At 39.4% G+C, this 17,165-nt stretch overlaps 8 protein-coding genes across 9 annotated transcripts; 6 read left to right on the top strand and 2 right to left on the bottom strand.

The window, feature by feature from the left end:
• The first annotated feature begins 63 nt into the window (after positions 1-63).
• On the top strand, positions 64-1,378 carry LOC103855824 (protein PELPK1). Of its 2 annotated transcripts, XM_033286915.1 has the most exons (2): positions 64-873; positions 940-1,378. In XM_033286915.1, exons 1-2 carry the CDS (start codon positions 310-312, stop codon positions 1,132-1,134), a joined length of 759 nt encoding a protein of 252 aa, XP_033142806.1. In that variant the 5' UTR covers positions 64-309; the 3' UTR covers positions 1,135-1,378. The 2 variants fall into 2 exon arrangements, with proteins under 2 accessions (XP_033142806.1, XP_009131114.1); XM_009132866.3 differs by having other exon boundaries at positions 64-1,378.
• A 238-nt stretch (positions 1,379-1,616) lies between these two features.
• Positions 1,617-2,891, top strand: LOC103855823 (40S ribosomal protein S15-4). Its single transcript, XM_009132865.3, has 4 exons — positions 1,617-1,986; positions 2,065-2,204; positions 2,301-2,358; positions 2,504-2,891. The coding sequence occupies exons 1-4, from the start codon at positions 1,984-1,986 to the stop codon at positions 2,750-2,752; spliced, it is 450 nt and encodes a 149-aa protein (XP_009131113.1). The 5' UTR covers positions 1,617-1,983; the 3' UTR covers positions 2,753-2,891.
• Positions 2,892-2,980: 89 nt separating this feature from the next.
• On the top strand, positions 2,981-3,860 carry LOC103855822 (fibronectin-binding protein A). The gene has a single exon (XM_009132864.3). It carries the CDS (start codon positions 3,033-3,035, stop codon positions 3,690-3,692), a length of 660 nt encoding a protein of 219 aa, XP_009131112.2. The 5' UTR covers positions 2,981-3,032; the 3' UTR covers positions 3,693-3,860.
• Positions 3,861-4,221: 361 nt separating this feature from the next.
• LOC103855820 (mitochondrial uncoupling protein 6) lies at positions 4,222-5,874 on the top strand. The gene is made up of 2 exons (XM_009132863.3): positions 4,222-4,749; positions 5,162-5,874. Exons 1-2 carry the CDS (start codon positions 4,329-4,331, stop codon positions 5,746-5,748), a joined length of 1,008 nt encoding a protein of 335 aa, XP_009131111.2. The 5' UTR covers positions 4,222-4,328; the 3' UTR covers positions 5,749-5,874.
• A 2,183-nt stretch (positions 5,875-8,057) lies between these two features.
• Positions 8,058-9,336, bottom strand: LOC103855819 (2-hydroxy-6-oxo-2,4-heptadienoate hydrolase). Its single transcript, XM_009132862.3, has 3 exons — positions 8,536-9,336; positions 8,389-8,456; positions 8,058-8,305 (listed from the first exon to the last, which is right to left on the bottom strand). The coding sequence occupies exons 1-3, from the start codon at positions 9,283-9,285 to the stop codon at positions 8,188-8,190; spliced, it is 936 nt and encodes a 311-aa protein (XP_009131110.1). The 5' UTR covers positions 9,286-9,336; the 3' UTR covers positions 8,058-8,187.
• A 131-nt stretch (positions 9,337-9,467) lies between these two features.
• On the bottom strand, positions 9,468-13,145 carry LOC103855818 (potassium transporter 7). Its single transcript, XM_009132861.3, has 10 exons — positions 12,837-13,145; positions 12,530-12,758; positions 12,196-12,444; positions 12,041-12,091; positions 11,688-11,948; positions 11,537-11,589; positions 11,304-11,418; positions 10,923-11,177; positions 10,321-10,843; positions 9,468-10,247 (listed from the first exon to the last, which is right to left on the bottom strand). The coding sequence occupies exons 1-10, from the start codon at positions 13,143-13,145 to the stop codon at positions 9,698-9,700; spliced, it is 2,595 nt and encodes an 864-aa protein (XP_009131109.1). The 3' UTR covers positions 9,468-9,697.
• Positions 13,146-13,795: 650 nt separating this feature from the next.
• LOC103855817 (NAC domain-containing protein 82) lies at positions 13,796-15,818 on the top strand. Its single transcript, XM_033286904.1, has 5 exons — positions 13,796-14,154; positions 14,235-14,512; positions 14,599-15,066; positions 15,253-15,450; positions 15,548-15,818. Exons 1-5 carry the CDS (start codon positions 13,998-14,000, stop codon positions 15,767-15,769), a joined length of 1,323 nt encoding a protein of 440 aa, XP_033142795.1. The 5' UTR covers positions 13,796-13,997; the 3' UTR covers positions 15,770-15,818.
• A 213-nt stretch (positions 15,819-16,031) lies between these two features.
• On the top strand, positions 16,032-17,026 carry LOC103855816 (probable gamma-secretase subunit PEN-2). Its single transcript, XM_009132859.3, has 2 exons — positions 16,032-16,356; positions 16,595-17,026. Exons 1-2 carry the CDS (start codon positions 16,086-16,088, stop codon positions 16,753-16,755), a joined length of 432 nt encoding a protein of 143 aa, XP_009131107.1. The 5' UTR covers positions 16,032-16,085; the 3' UTR covers positions 16,756-17,026.
• Positions 17,027-17,165: the final 139 nt, after the last annotated feature.

The raw sequence follows: 17,165 nt of genomic DNA, 5'->3' as shown, positions 1-17,165 counted from the left end.
ATTTTGAGCCTTTTCTATGATGTACGTGTAATAAAAACAGTGAACACGTAAACACCAAAACCTAAAATTCAACTAGACTGAAAATGACATGTAGATATACAGATGGAGAGGTTAAACGAATTTTATTATTTTAAAAAGTCTCTACAGATTTTTCCCACCAAAGTCCATCTATATTCTCCCTCAAAACACCTTTAAATAGCCATTCAAATCAAAGATAAAATATCATCACAAACCAACAACAAACAAACAAACACACCACAAAGCAAAAGAAGCATACAAAGAAAAGGTTAACTTCTCACGCAAGCAAGGATGGCACCGATGAAGAAGAGTCTCTTTGCTCTTCTCCTCTCATCACCAATTCTGATCATATGTCTTGTCGCATTGCTGGCTGGTACGGTTTCAGTCGGAGCTCGCCGGTTAGTGGAGGAGGCTCCTAAACCGGAGATACCAAAGTTGCCTGAACTACCTCACCCGGAGCTACCCAAGTTTGAAGTTCCCAAGTTGCCTGAGCTCCCTAAACCAGAGATGCCCAAGTTACCTGAGTTCCCAAAGCCTGAGTTACCAAAAATGCCAGAGGTTCCCAAGCCTGAGTTGCCTAAGTTCCCGGAGATTCCAAAACCCGAATTGCCAAAGATGCCAGAGGTTCCTAAGCCTGAGATGCCTAAGTTGATGGAGACTCCAAAGCCTGAGGCTCCTAAGTTGCCGGAGGTTCCAAAGCCTGAGCTACCAAAGGTGCCGGAGATCCCAAAGCCCGAGCTGCCAAAGGTGCCAGAGATTCCAAAGCCGGAGCTACCAAAGGTGCCAGAGATTCAAAAACCGGAGCTACCAAAGGTGCCGGAGATTCAGAAGCCTGAGCTACCAAAGATGCCGGAGGTTCCTAAGCCTGAGTTACCAAAGATTCCAGAGGTTCAAAAGCCTGAGGCTCCTAAATTGCCAGAGATTCAGAAGCCAGAGTTACCAAAAATGCCAGAGATTCCAAAGCCTGAGTTGCCAAAGATGCCGGAGTTACCAAAGATGCCGGAGATTCCAAAGCCTGAGGCTCCTAAGTTGCCAGAGATTCCAAAACCAGAGCTACCAAAGATGCCTGAAGTTCCCAAGTTGCCGGAACTCCCAAAGGTTCCTGGAACTCACTAAGCCTATTAGAACCAGGCTCACTCTACGATCTTAAACTACTATATCACACTTGTCTTGTTTGTCTAATTGCAGAGATATACACTTGTGTCTGTATATCTCATCATCCTTTCTTTAGTAGCCATACTTCTTTTTCTTTTTTGATACATGTATACTTGTATTCTGTTTGTCTCTTTGTATGTTATCATACATGCAAATTTCTTTGTATTTGATATACTTTTATTTAATGGATTGCGTTGTTTTTTGATGACATATTTCTTTGCCTTACGAATGTTTGAACAATCAATTGTTCTTTCTCAGTTCTGATTCTTCTTTCTGAGCTATGTGTTTCCTCTTCTTGTATCTGTGTGCTTCCAAATGAAGTTAACATAGAAATGCTTGAAAAGTTGTGTGTTCGTCATATGCCATGCAACACCAAGGATTACCACTTTTCTCTTGCTTCCATAACAAGAAAAGAGAGACCAACTGATGAGAACCAATGAGAACCCACTTGTGGAACTTGGTAAATGTTCTAAGGTAATGTTGCTCGGTCAATAATCTGTCGTTGATAATCTGTTCTAAGATAATACTGTTATGATCTAGCTAGTTTTCCTCATTTATATTTTTGACTTGGCTAGTTTTGGTTTTTATTTTTATTTTTATTTTTCTAGGCCTTATTTTCCGAAAAAGGCCCTGATAAATTAAAAGGAATATTTTTTTTTGGTTTAATTAAAACGAATATTTTGTTTACATGGAAATGATTCTAGGGTTTTCCCAAGGTATATAATTGCTGCCTAAGTTAAGTTGTTTATCGCTTGCGCAGACACTGCTTTGAGGCTTTCTCAATTTGTAGGGGTTTCAACAATCTGAACAATGGTTAGTTCTTAGATCTCTATCTCTCTCTATCATGTTCTCATGATTAGAATTGTAATCTCTAGCCATGTGAATCCGTAGGCGGATGCAGTTCCTGCGGCTGGGATCGTGAAAAAGAGAACGTTCAAGAAGTTCTCTTACAAAGGTGTCGATCTCGATGCTCTTCTCGACATGTCTACCGATGATCTTGTCAAGCTCTTCAGTTCCCGTATTCGCAGAAGGTATTAACACTAAAAGCTTTGTCTCGAGTTTGTAAGATCGTGTCTCTTGGTTCTGATATTAATCATTTTTATATGTATGTGAATCTCTCTTGATAGGTTCTCTAGAGGGTTGACGAGGAAGCCTATGGCTTTGATCAAAAAATTGCGCAAAGCGGTAACACTTATATATATTCTATGGTTATTGTAATTTGTATCTCCATATATGCATATGTTCATGCTTCTTCTCTATACGTTTTTGTGTTTACTCATTGCAACCAAATGGTTTTAAACACTAATTAAAGATTATGACTCTTGGGCAGAAAAGGGATGCACCAGCTGGTGAGAAGCCAGAAGCAGTGAGAACACACCTAAGGAACATGATCATCGTGCCGGAAATGATTGGAAGTGTCATTGGTGTATACAACGGAAAGACATTTAACCAAGTCGAGATCAAACCCGAGATGATTGGTCATTACTTGGCTGAGTTTTCGATCTCATATAAGCCTGTTAAGCACGGTAGGCCTGGTGTTGGCGCCACTAACTCCTCCAGGTTTATCCCTCTCAAGTGAAGAATCTACTCTACTTTTGCTTCTTTGCTCTGGTTTTTTTTTCTTTACTATGTTATGTCTTTTGTTTCTTTGCTCTACTTTAGATTTGGTCTAAAAACATCTTCATGCGTTTAAATAATAGAGAGCGTTTTTCTGAATATCTATATGCTCTGTTTATTACTTCATATTGCACATACGAGTTATCTTGTAATGTCTAATGTTTACAACTTGAATACCTAATAATTTCCCAACTAAACTTAAAAGGGGTTATGCATTTAAAAAGTAAAAAAATGAAATATAGATGAGTTTGTTGAAGACTAACATCACATTATTCACAACCGTACAAAGAGTTCTTCTCACCAAATCTTTTGACTCTTGTGAAATCTACATTCTTAGAGCTCACAAAACTCAGTATTATTTAAGAACCCATTCCTGTACACAATACCAAAACATAATCTCTTCAAGAAAGAAAAACATATCACAACAAAAGATGATTAGCCTTCGCCATCACATTGTCCTATCTTCCATCTTTTTCCTTGTCTTTGTCTCGTCGTTCTCTTTGTTTGCTACGCATAGTTTTGCTACTAGAGTAGGTCACTCTCTGGTGCAAGAAGAGATCACAAAGGTTTCACAATATAAAAAGCTTGAGGAGCCGGAGATTCCAAATGAGCCTGAGTTGCCCTTGCCCGAGGAGCCGGAGATTCCAGAAGAGCCTGAGATTCCTGAGGAGCCAGAAGAGCCTGAGGTTCTTGAGGAGCCAGAAGAGCCTGAGGTTCCCGAGGAGCCAGAAGAGCCTAAATTTGAATTTCCGTCATGGATCCCAAGCTTTCCATTTCCCGGTGCTGGCGGCGGTTCTCTGGAGACTGAAAAGACAAAAACTACTTCAACGGCTGAAGAGGTTAATGTGAAAGGAACGAGTGTTTCTGAGGAAACTTCGAGTGTTTCGAACAATAATCCATAGATGAATGGTCGAAGAACGTTAAAAGAGCATCTAATATAGTGAATGCTCTTGCATGATATACTAATGATAATATAAAGTATATGTTTAATAATAGTTTGGCTTGTATCTAATTAAAGTAAAAAAAGATCATCTATAGAATCCATAGTTATGAACTAGAGTTTCATTTCATGTATATGGCCTCTAGCTCTTCTAGAATATATTCATGTACTATTATCTCTCGTAACTTGTATCGTACAAGTTGCATGTCTCTTTGATGTACACAAATTATATAACTACTAGTCAATCATTTGTCCTAAAAAACATTACTGGTAAATCTACGTAAGAAATTTGATAACGTGCCAATTAAATTATTTTCTCTAATGAGAAGGTGTGCATGAAGACAAGAAGATAGACCTTGTGCTAATTAAAGCTGGAGCCCGTAATGCAGGACTAGTACACAAACACATCTCGCTGCATTATTTTCTTTCTTACCTATGTCTCTTGTCTTCTTTCACTTCCAACTTGTCCAAATTCATTTTCTCTTCTCCATTTTTTTTCTTACAAAAGATCCAATCTATCTCAAACTCCTCTCCATCTTTTCATACACTCATTGACCATAACACATCTCCTCATCATCAAACCCTCCGATTAACATCAATGGGATTCAAACCATTTCTTGAAGGTGGCATCGCCGCAATCATCGCCGGAGCTTTGACTCACCCATTAGACCTCATCAAAGTCCGTATGCAGCTCCAAGGAGAACACTCTTTCTCTCTCGACCAAAACACTAACCATAATCTCGATCTTAATCTTCCCGTTAAACCGTATAGACCTGTTTTTGCTCTTGACTCTCTCATCGGCAGCATCTCCTTGTTACCTTCATCCACGCCCGCTCCGTCTTCCTCTACGCGCTCCAGCATGACCCCTTTCGCCGTTGGGGCCCACATTGTCAAAACCGAAGGACCCGCCGCCCTCTTCTCCGGCGTCTCCGCTACTGTCCTCCGTCAGATGCTTTACTCCGCCACTCGTATGGGTATTTATGACTTTCTTAAACGGAAGTGGACGGATCGACTCACCGGTAATTATAATAAATTTTATTAGTATAAATTGTGATTATACATTAAACGAAAAATATATTCTTAAATATCAATTCTAAAATATGATACGGCAGACATTATGGTGTATAATTATAGTTTCTAGTTTGGTTTTTATTCTATTTTTATTGGTTCTTTCCGGTTTTGTGTTAATGATTTAATCTTTTTTTACTTTCAATAAATAGGATTGGTTACATTTTTATTTAATTACATATAGTTGATCAACTAGTTTTTTTTTAAAATTATGGTTTTGCTAAACTTTAGTTCCATTTCGGCAAATTCTATTGTGATTATAAGATAAAACCAATCGGTTTAGTAACATATTTCCGGTTCTGTTTAAACATTCTAATTTGGGTTGGTTCTCAACATAATTAATCAGACATCTTCTAATTACAGGTAACTTCCCATTGGTTACAAAGATCGCAGCTGGACTCATCGCTGGAGCCGTCGGATCCGCCGTCGGGAACCCCGCTGACGTGGCAATGGTGAGAATGCAAGCCGACGGACGTTTGCCGTTTCACCGCCGCAGAAACTACAAGAGCGTCGTGGATGCGATAGAGCGGATCGTGAGACACGAAGGCGTCTCGAGCTTATGGCGTGGCTCGTGGCTAACCGTGAACCGAGCGATGATCGTGACGGCTTCTCAGCTCGCCACGTATGACCACGTCAAAGAAATCATGATCGCCGGAGGCCGTGGTACGCCGGGAGGAATCGGAACGCACGCGGCGGCGAGTTTCGCCGCGGGGATTGTTGCGGCGGTGGCGTCGAATCCGATAGACGTCGTGAAGACAAGGATGATGAATGCGGAGGCGGAGAGTTACGGTGGACCGTTGGATTGTGCGGTGAAGACTGTGGCGGAGGAAGGACCGATGGCTTTGTATAAGGGGCTTGTTCCGACGGTGACGAGGCAAGGACCGTTCACGATGATCTTGTTCGTTACGTTGGAACAGATTCGTGGCTTGTTAAAAGACGTTAAGTTTTGATTAGTTAAGATGATTATTAAATTTTGACCATATTCTATCAAGTTGCATGCATGCATTTATTTCTCAAACATTTTGTAAATGTTTATATCTTGATTTAATGTTTTTATCGAACGGTTTAATGCATAATGTGTATATATTTTCAAGGTAAATACACACTCGCGTTAATTAAAATATCTTAACTAAATTAATGATATGTTTAGCTTGAAAAATGCCAAAACTGATAGTGAAAGAAGCTGGAACAAGTTCATGGTTTGAGTAAAAGATGTTAACTTTTGATTATATGTAGTTAATTGCATAGATGATTGACAAACGTTTACCATACTCCATTGAATTGCATATTATTTTTCAGTACTATGTATCACCTATATAAACTAATATATTTTGGCTTGAAAATGCGATAGTGATTGAAGCAAAAGAGGTTTTGTCGATCGATCCAAGTCTCTGGGGGGGATATGCTTTTGCTAGGTACCTTCATCTGGTATATTCCTTGTTTTGGTATCTTTTGTTTTTGTGGTTGTCATAAAATATCTCCTTTAAGTTTAGTTAAATATTGGAAGAAAATATTAATTTATTACTGTTTTTGTCAACAGTTTAAAATTTGGAATTTTGTAATATCTATCTCCTGCAAGAGGAAATTATGTCTCAAAGAAAACATATACTCTCTATGTTCCTAAAAGATTCATTTTTAAGAAAAAAAATTTGTTTCAAAAAGATACATTTTTTACATTTTCAATACATTAATTAATGAAAAATTGTACTTTAAAAAAAGTATAATTGTGTTTAATAAAATCTCATTAGTTAAAAGTTATTAGAAATAGTTAATTAAAAAACAATATATTGGAAAATACAATTTTAAATATTTTCTTAATAAGTGTGAAAAAAACTATAACATGGATCTTTTAAGAACGGAGAGAGTAGTAAATTGCTTTCATGTGGTGGCATAGTGGTTTGGTGCTTGTTTTTCTAGCATCAAGAGCTAATTCCATGTGCCAAGTCAAATTGTTCCATTGTATTGATGCAATATTTAATACATTTTTCAAATCTTGAATTTTATGCAACTTTATTATGAAAAAATAAATAATGTAAGATATTCATATTATTTTGGATATACAAGCAAGCAAATGTAAATGTTATATAAATAATTTGTCATCTGATAAATATATTTATAAGACACCATTTACTATAATTTTGTAGATTAATACATATATTTCAAATATACACATGTTTCATAGCAAAAATATGTCTTATGTTTTCCAGTTCTAATGAATCACAATTTATTTTATATGTCAACTAATTTTAGTACTTGAATACCTAAATGATTAATTCAGAGTCCATTAGGAATTTTAATAAGGTTTAGCGTGTGTATTATTAGTATAGAGAGTTTAGCCATTTTCCTTAGGATTTTCTAAAAATTTGGATACTAACTAAACTACCATATATTGGGGATGATTGGTAAGTGCTGTAACTTTATATTTTTTGCTGTAGAATTTAATCTGTAGATTTATTTGCTGTAGCTTTCCTTGCTGTAGATTTCTAAAGCACTAATTTTTTGCTCTGGAAATAAAGCTCTCTACAGCCATATTTTGATTTTGCAAAAAAATTTTTGCTGTGAATTTTTTAAGGAAAGCAAAGCTCGATTGGTTGAGATATATAGCTGTAGATTAAATTTTGGCTGTCCAGAGCATCTACAGCCCCAACCAATCATCCCCATTAATATAAGATACTTGCGAGATGATGTCAAAAATAGAGATACTTGCCAGATTTTAAAATATAATTTTGAATATTTAGATATTCACTGATCAAAATTGGAAATGAGTTAGTTAAGTATAATAAAAAATTAAATGGTAAGATTATAATGATCGTGTCTGCTTAAAATTAAAATTTTATTTATTTATTAAAATCTATTAAACAAAATATTTATATTCAAAATTTTTAGAAATTTATTTTGGAAATATATATTCTGATATTTAATTCACTTATAACCCCGATATGCTAATTTGTGAATTATTTAAAAAAAAAACTTATTTAAATTTGTAAATCTAGTTTATATGATTTTAAAATTAAACGCCTTACTTTATAGTTGTAATTATTTTATCCATATTTAAATGGACATATTCATATTTTTATAAAATTAAATAAAGTATTAAACACTTTATTTAAATTATTCCTTTATCTTTATTTATATTCAAATTAGATATTATCTATATTTCAGTTTTTTTAATAGTTAATACCAAATAAATGAATATAGTACTTTTACATTATAAGCATTGTCTCCTGTGTTTCAAAAAAGAAAAAAAAAAGTGTTTCAATCGTGTTTGCGATTCCTTCATATGATATTTGATATTTTGAATAACAGAAAGAATCATCCTTTCAAATGCAGTAAGTACAATTATTTTTTTTGTTATCAATCTATTACAAGAAGAGATAAAAACAGTAGTTTCACAAAGAATCAATAAGAAAAGATTTCAAGTGCTTGAGAAATTCTTTGGACTTCTCCAAATTCACAGCATGTCCTGCCTTCTTGATCACCACTATCTCTGCATTCTCTCCTATATGCCTGCTTCACCATCATTTTAAAAAAAATACATAGATCGTTGTTTCACTTGTAAAAAATGGTAAAATCCCAGATGATGAATGTACCTTTTCAATCTGTAACCAAGTTCCAGTGGAAAGATCTGATCTTCTTCTCCCCATATGACCAAAGATTTCTAAATTAACCAAAAAAAAAGAACACAATCTTTCAGCAATGACAAAACAACAAAGCCAAAAGAGTATAGTGTTTTGCACCTGTTTGATCCTAGGAAGATCTGAAAGCCTCCGATCCTTGAGTATCGATTTGATCAAATCCCTCTTCTCCTCAACAAACTCCGTACACATCACATCGATAAAATCCCACAGAAAAAACGAAGGAACACCTTTCATCGGCTTAACAAACGAGAATCTAATAAGCTCCTTAAGCTTCTCCGGCGTCTGAGGAATCAGAATCCCGGTGGCTTCCTCAAGATTCGGAACCTTAAACAACCCATCCTCCATATCCTTCTCCTCAAGGCAAACCCCTGCGCAGCACAGCACCAGCTTCTCAACCTTCTCCGGAAACTGCGCCGCTAAACTGTACCCGACGAACCCGCCGTAGCTTATCCCCACAATGCTCATCCTGTGCACCCCGTGCGCTTCCATCAGCCTCATCAGACACCGAGCCTGGAAAGACTCGGTCCGATTCTGCTCCGACGTGGAGGATAAACCGAAGAAGAGGAGGTCGGGGACGTAGACGTTGAACCGGCCCGTGAAAGCTCGGAGATGCTCGCCGTATTGCCACATCGCGTTAGCTCCGAACCCGTGGAGGAGGAGGAGGTTTGGTTTGGTTCGGTTTGGGGATTTAGGGATCCAGCAGTGCATGGTGGTTGATGCGATGGAGTTGCCGTGGGAGAGATCGGTGACGACGGAGCGGAGACCGGCGTTCGCGAATGATTGTCTGAAGAACCAATCTCGCGAAGCCGTGAAGCTGAAGCATCGCAACAGTTTCATATGATCAAACATTTTAGAATTTTTTTTTTTATTTTTTTTTGCAAAATGAAGCAGAGGAGAAGAAGGCGCGACGATGAAACGTAAGAACAGCTGTTTTTTCTGTTATTTGTCGGGAAAACGAAAGAACAGCTGTTTTTATTGTCCGTACGTACAAATTTACGAAATTACAGTAAAGACCCCGCGGGAAATTATAATTGCACAAACAACCGTATTGAAAACAGATATGCAAAAAAGACCCAGATGTCACAAACCACAGCACATTAACGAGATTCATGTCACAAATCATGAAATTTCCTGAAATCGATATAGGCTTCCCCTCTGATGCTCTATAGATTCTAGTAGTCTCTTCACAAACAATGCAGAAACATAGACGAAGCTTACAGATGTTAAATCTATGGACAAAGAAAAAAAAAAGGAAGAAGGCTCAGACCATGTATGTCATGTCAACTTTCATCAGATGAGACTGAGGCACGCTCAAATTCGCCGTCCCTCTTCTGCAATTTTTCCTCAGGAATGCGTAGAAGTAGTTTATGACCAACTTCTTGACGAACCATGAATCTTTTCTTGCTCTGATATCACCGTGTCCCAGTAGATACACGACCCCTATCTCTTTCGCTTTGTGTATGAACGATAACTCTCTCTCCAGGCTTTGCTCCGCTTCAGATACAGAGGATTCAGACGATGTGTCAAAGGGATGGTGGCTTGTGTGGTTAGACGAAGAGTTCAATTCCGTGATCGGTTTGTTTAAGTCTCTGTACTCAGAGAGAAGAGGAACGCCCATCGAGTACATACTTCCGTTGGGGCCCATGACGAGTGTAGAGCCTGAGAAATCTTCCTCAGAGTCTGAATCATTGCGCCCGTCGCTCTCCAGTGAACGCTCTTGAGCTTCTCTACGGATAAACTTCTCGAGGCTCTCGATTAGTAGCTGCTCGAATACTTGGTGGTTCTCCTTTCTCACATCCTTGTAACCATACCTTCACCAAATATAACACAAAACAGTGTTTATAATCTCCTCATAAAGTCACAAAGGAAAAGTTAAAGACCGACCTGGCGATGCAACGGAACAAGTGGTAGCTTTTGGTGCAAACGCGTCTGAAGAGGAACCTCTCATTCTGGGGCACAACTGGAACCGGGACGTACTTGATGCAGACAAAAATGACCATGGAGTGGATTGCAGGGAGTGTAGTCAGAAAATGGCCAAATATTGCTGGCACTCCCTTCACTAACTCATTGTACAACAAACCGATACCAGGAGCTCTGATCGTTCCCAGATTGCTCCCAAGCTCTCTCATCAGATCCATTGACATCTTCTGTTCCACTTCTGTTTCATACCTGATCTTACTTCCATAGTTCCAAACATACATTATACCGAACATGATCACGGCGAAAACCAATATTATCCAGCTTCCATCTCCAACGCTCGCTATAACTGACGAGAAGAAGATTAGTTCCACTCCAAGGAAAACTATCAGAAAGGCAGTGACGACTACGATGTTGATCTGCCATATAAGAAGCATGATTAAAGTGACTAGGATTGTCGTTGTCATCATCACTCCAAGCTCAGCCATCCCTGGGAAATTTGAAAGAAATCTTCAAAAGAGGGAAGTATACCAGACCACTAACGCTTCAATGAAAGGAAAGGAAGATACCATATGCATTTCCAATCTCATTGATACTTGAGATTGAGCAGACGACGACCAGGCAAACGGCAAGCAGGAACCAATTTAGGACAGGTATATAAATCTGACCCATAAATTTCCGAGACGTGTGGATGATCTTGAGACGAGGGAAACAGCCCAGTGCTGTTGACTGTTTAATACATGAAAATGTCGCTGTCGTCATTGTGCGACTGGCAATCAGAGCTGCAACATTGGCTATGAAAAGGACGGGCCAGAATGCAGCACCTGTAGAACAGTATGATGAATCAATAACTAATACTAGTATAAAGAATAAGTCAGTAACCTGCAGCATGAAATAAGCTTTTGCAGTGGCATCAAAGAGGCTGATTGAAGAAAGTAATTGAACTTTACCTGGAACAGATGAAAAGAAAGCTTGACTAGCATCTGCATGATTCTCCATCAGGTATGCAGCTTGTCCCATATAGCCCAACATGAGGCACGGCAGGACGAGACACACAAATGTAAGCTGGAGAAAACAACAACGAATAAATAAATAAACCTTGCAGAAAATTATAGCAAATCTGCGTACAAAAAGAAAAAAGGTGTAGCATCAGCCACCAACGGCCACTCTCCTCTTTGTTTACCTGGACTGATCGAACAGAAAAGTAGCAAAGGTCCGCAAATAATGCCTCTGAGCCTGAAAGATAAAATTATATAACACGAACAGTCAACAATTGAGGCATCACAGTATCAGGAAGAGTATTGAACATAAAAAGGCTGTCTCGGTTCTGTTACCTGTAGCACAGAGAATGCAACCTCCAAGTGCATACCACGCGTTTATAGAGTTCCTCTGGAAGAAGTAATAGATGTGGATAGGGTTGAATGCTCTGTAAACACTCTTATCGTATTTGAGGAGGTTGTGAATTCCAATACCAGCAAGACAACAGAACCATAAGAGTAATGCCGGACCTACTACTAGTCCCATCTTACTCGTCCCATACTTTTGTAGACTAAACAGGATCACCAGAAATGCAACCGAGATCATCACCACTTGATCTGCAAAGAACAAACAGGAGATAAGTAAACAATATTCAAAAGATAAAATGACAAAAAAACATTAGAAATGACAGCATCGAAGTTAATCGTACCTTGCTCAACTGCATCAACTCCAACCTTAAGTCCACCAACAGCTGACATTACTGCAATATGAAAATCAAGCGATTCAGATAAGTCCACATGGTAGTATGCAAGATACAACAGAGTCATGTCTATGAACATACTTAAGAAGAGATCATATAAGAACCTGACATCGCAGGAGTAACAACCCCATCAGCAATCACCATGGCCGTTCCAGCAAGAACTAACACGAGAAGCATTTTCTTCAAAACCAATGAATTCTCAAGTTTTTCTTTTAGATTCAGCGATCTCTCAAGCTCAGGGCAAGGCACCTTCAGTCTAAAACTCGAAATCCGGGTGTCTGACCGAAGTTGATTAGGAATAAGACTAATCTTGGCATGACGAGAGATTAACGAGTACAACGCAAAGGTCCCACCTAAAAAACATCATAACTCATATAAGCAACATACATAAAAGATCAATTACGAGATTCTACAAGAGTTAAAAAGGCATATATATACCTTCACCATCATCATTAGCCCATAGAACAACAAGAACATACTTAATAAGAGGGATCAAAAGCAAGGTGTATAACACTAGTGACAACGCTCCAATCACATCTTCTTTCTCTTTCACAGGTGATTTACTGAACATCACACTGAACGTATACAAAGGACTCGTTCCCACATCTCCAAATACAACCCCTAGCGTCTGGAACGCAAGCAACACTCTCCTCCCCACCGTCAAGTCCTATATCAAAGTTAACAAACACATTCATATCTTACTAACAACACATTCGTATGCACGAGTACCAAAACAATCAATCACCTCGTAATCAATCCTTGAAGCGCCGGGAACTTCGAGGGCTTCCACGTCGAAGGAGTCAACACGACGACCGGTACGGATCAGGAGGCGGTGCTCCGATACCTCCTCGTCCTCGGATTCGAGTCCGGTCCCGTAGAATTCGTCGTCGTCATCATCGTCATCGTCGTCAGCGCCGTTCACCGAATCGTCGTCTTCGTCTTGAGTCACCCAACGAGATTCGATCGAGTCCATCGATGCTAAATCTCCGAAGCCGTTGCCTGAGCTAGCGATCTCTTCCTTCTCGGAACCATCGAAGCTGCTCTCCTCCGCCATTTCTCGCCGATGATCTCAATCTCTGCTTTACTTACTGAACCGGTTCGATATAAAGGTGACGAGTAAGTAGTTGAAGAAATGTACCGGATTAAACCGGAATGAACCGGTTAGATTGGGTTATTGGGCCTTATAGGCTTATCTTGAAATTAGGCCCACCACTGTTTTAGTCAACGCGTATGGTCAAGAGCTCAGTCATATATATAGACTGTTATAGCCCTTTCCTCCTCACTTTTGGCTTCTCTTTCACGCCACTCTCTCTCTCTCGCTCGCCTCCGCCTTGCTCTGATCGTTCTCTCCACCGTCGAGTACTTCCCTTCTCCGGGTACTTTAATTACTTCGTGTTCCTGATTTTATTCCGCCATGTTCTCGCTATTGATTCTGATTTTTTGTGATTTCTGGATTTGAGCTGAAGTAGATTCATTTTTAGGGTTTTACACTTTATAGGATTTAACCAAATTGATGATTTGTTTTGTGTATTCTCGTATCTAAGTTGTCTGTGTGGTTAAAGTCTTGTTTTTTTTTCCCAATGTCTGAATAACAGGTCTTACGTTGCACACCAGATGTCTGTTGATCTCTGCAAGAAGAATCCGTCTTTTCTTTGGTGCGACTGTGGTTATATGAGCAGGGGGAAGTTGTGGTGCTTTCAGATAATCTTGTTTAGGCACTGGACTTAGTCTTACTCTCCTCTCTTCTTCTCTTTCTTCTTCTCTTTTCTGTTTGATTTTGATTACAAAGTATTCTCTTTTGCTGCTTCTGCTACTGTGAACTTGAATTTTTTTCTGCGCAAAACTCTCTCCTTGCTTGAGGAGTTTACTGCGGAGAGTGAAAGTTTTCCCCTTTGGATCTGTGCCAATGGGGAAAACTCAATTGGCTCCTGGATTCCGGTTTCATCCGACTGATGTTGAACTCGTGAGATATTACTTGAAGAGGAAGGTGTTGGGGAAAAAGCTCCTCGTTGATGCAATCGTTGAAATTGACATTTACAAGTTCGAGCCTTCTGATTTACCTGGTAAACCTTCTTGTTCTGTCATGAGTAAATACTCGGATGACTGCTCATTTCCTCTATCTTATGGTCTTTTGTCTTTACAGATAAGTCCTATATAAAGAGTGGGGATCTTAAGTGGCACTTCTTCTGCCCAAGGGAGAAGAAGTATGCAACGGGTGTCCGGGCAAACCGTGCAACTGAGGGTGGTTACTGGAAGACCACAGGGAAGGAGAGAGCCGTTCTGTGCAGTGATGAAGTTGTGGGGAAGATTAAGACTCTTGTTTATCACGTTGGCAAGTCCCCTCGTGGGGAGCGGACTGATTGGGTTATGCATGAGTACAGGCTTGAAGACAAGGTACTAACACAGAAGAATATTCCTCAGGTAATATACTAATTTAAAAATGGCTGAATAATTTCAATTTGTACATGCCATGTAATCTTATATCGCTCTTGCTTTTGTTGATACAGGATACTTATGTGCTGTGTGTTCTATTCAAGAAAGATGGACCAGGACCTAGAAATGGAGCTCAGTATGGTGCTCCGTTTAATGAAGAGGACTGGAGTGATCAGGAACAGCATACTGATGTTCCTTCTCCAAGCAATCTCGCAATCCTTCTTCGTCCTAACGCAGAAACCAGTCTGGTTGTGGCGCCCTCGCTGGCCCCTAACAAAGATTGTTTTGGTGGCATGGTATCTGAATCGTGCGTCTCTGATTTCGTACCATCTACAGCTACCACTACCTGCAAGCTTCCGCATCTAAATGATGCAGCTCACACTCCTCTGTCTGCTGCTCCGCTTCTTGACACTAATAGCACCGCTTCACTAGTGCCGACCCTCCTAGCTCCCACCAACGACAATGATGACATATACTCAATGTTGGATCTGTTTGTTGACGACGATGAGTACTTGCGTTTCTGTGAGCCCAACAACAATGAGGTTAGTGTTCGGCATCATTTTTCTTTGGCTTAGTGTCATGATATTGAAACTTAGTGGGTATTGCGTACTAGGCTAGTCATGTAGCTTTGCAACTGTTCGTGTTTTAATGGCATTGGAACTTAGTAAAAAGAAATCTTATTGCTTTGAAATCTTGGTAAATATGTCTCATAGTTAATCACTTTACAGGTAATACATGATACCAGTGTTCCAGCTCCGGTTTTCTTAGAAGAAGGACAAGACATGTTCAGCGAACTACTAGACTTGAGCATTATCCATGATAACAACATGCCAAGGACACCTTCTTACGACCTAGTTGAAAACTCGGAGCTATACTTGGAGCTACAAGATCTCACAGCTCCATTAGCACCACCTCCAGCTGAGAATGTTAGTGACTCTTATCTTAGCAATCAGGGCCACTTCGATTTGTCTACTGCTAATGACGATGATCCTTTTGGCTTTTCTGCGTTCATGTGACACACAGACCAGACACATGAACAAGAGGTCTAAAGCCAAAGAATCCTCTTCTGCCAAGCTCGGTCCTCTCTATGTCTTCTCAACTCAACAGAAGCATTTCAGACGGACCATGACCCGTGACATCATTTCTTTTATGTTACAACATCATCAAGCAGACTATGATCCCGTGATTTTATCTCTTATTAGCATTCTCAATTTCTGTTTCCTTATCGTTTGGACCAGTTTGTAAACATTCTGAACTTTTCTCGGAAGACACAACTCGATCTATCATTTGTATCGATGAGTTTCTGATTAGTGTTGGATTAGTCCTTGTTTAGAGGTCAGAGCATTAACATTGTGATATACATACACAACCAATCGTCATTCAAATTAGAAGAGGGTTTACTCACCCAAGAACGACGTCGCAGCTTCTCTGTGGCGTTCAAATAATATTTTCATTAAACGACGCCGCTGCTTCTCCGTGCGTTTAACTGATATTGTCATTAAAACGACGACGTCGCTGCTTAATTCGTTTCTTTTTCATTTTCGCTAGTGGCTGGAGCAAAATGGAGGAGGCTTCACGGATCGACGAACCCAATCGGAACCCTAACACCGATCGGAGTTCGAATCCGAATCCACTGTCGTCTATAATCTCTTCCGCGCACGTTTGGCCAACGATCGACGGTCCGTTGGGGTTAACGGAGGAAGCATCGGTGGATTACGCTCGTCGATTCTACAAGTTCGGATTCGCTCTCTTGCCGTGGCTCTGGGCTGTCAATTGCTTCTACTTCTGGCCTGTTCTCCGTCACTCTCGCGCTTTCCCTCAGATCCGCAATTGTAAGTTCCCCCAGATACTCTTTTCGATTTTGTAGATTGGGAATCTTTTGATCTGGGAATCAATCTGTTATAAATCACTTCAATCTTGATCAGCATTGTGATTTGCCATTCTATGTGTTCGTTTGATTGATGTTTTTGCCTTATGTAAATTTAGAGAGGAAGTGATGAGTATTATTGCTTTGAGTTGTGTCACATTATGCTCTCTCTTACTCGTTACAGATCTTGTTATTGTTTGTAGATGTTGTTAGATCAGCAATTGGGTTCAGTGTCTTTACATCTCTTCTTTTAGCGTGGGCATTGACATTCTCGATTGGGGGAGAACAGCTTTTTGGACCTGTTTGGGATAAGCTTGTTATGTACAACGTTGCTGATCGTCTTGGCTTGTCTGGTTTGGCTTAGCCTCTCTCTCACTCTCTCTCGTTTATCGTTGACATGTTGAAACTGGCGGAGATCTCAGTGTTCTTTGTAACTTCTCCCTTGTGTTCTCATTTTCGAGCATTACTTGTTTAACGAATATTTGATGATGAGTTCCATGTTGTGAATATAAGCCTGGATATTCAGCATTCTATGAAGCTAAGTAGTTCTCTTCTACAAGAGATGTATTGTATATGCTAGTTTCATTATTGATGTTAAACTAACCAGATCTTATAACGAATAATATGAACTCTAACTATGTAAACCTGAGCCGACATTTAGCTGATAAAATTTCAGGAATCAATAGCTTTCTCTCATCACGGTTTATTACATGGAGGATTTGATAAGTGTTTACCTAAAGAAGAATATCTGATGTTTCTGGTGTATGCGACTTT

The sequence above is a fragment of the Brassica rapa genome, chromosome A03, assembly GCF_000309985.2.
Source record: "Brassica rapa cultivar Chiifu-401-42 chromosome A03, CAAS_Brap_v3.01, whole genome shotgun sequence".
Lineage (NCBI taxonomy): Eukaryota > Viridiplantae > Streptophyta > Magnoliopsida > Brassicales > Brassicaceae > Brassica > Brassica rapa.
The sequence above is the reverse complement of the archived record's forward strand: the minus strand, read 5'-3'. Positions and strand labels throughout refer to the sequence as shown.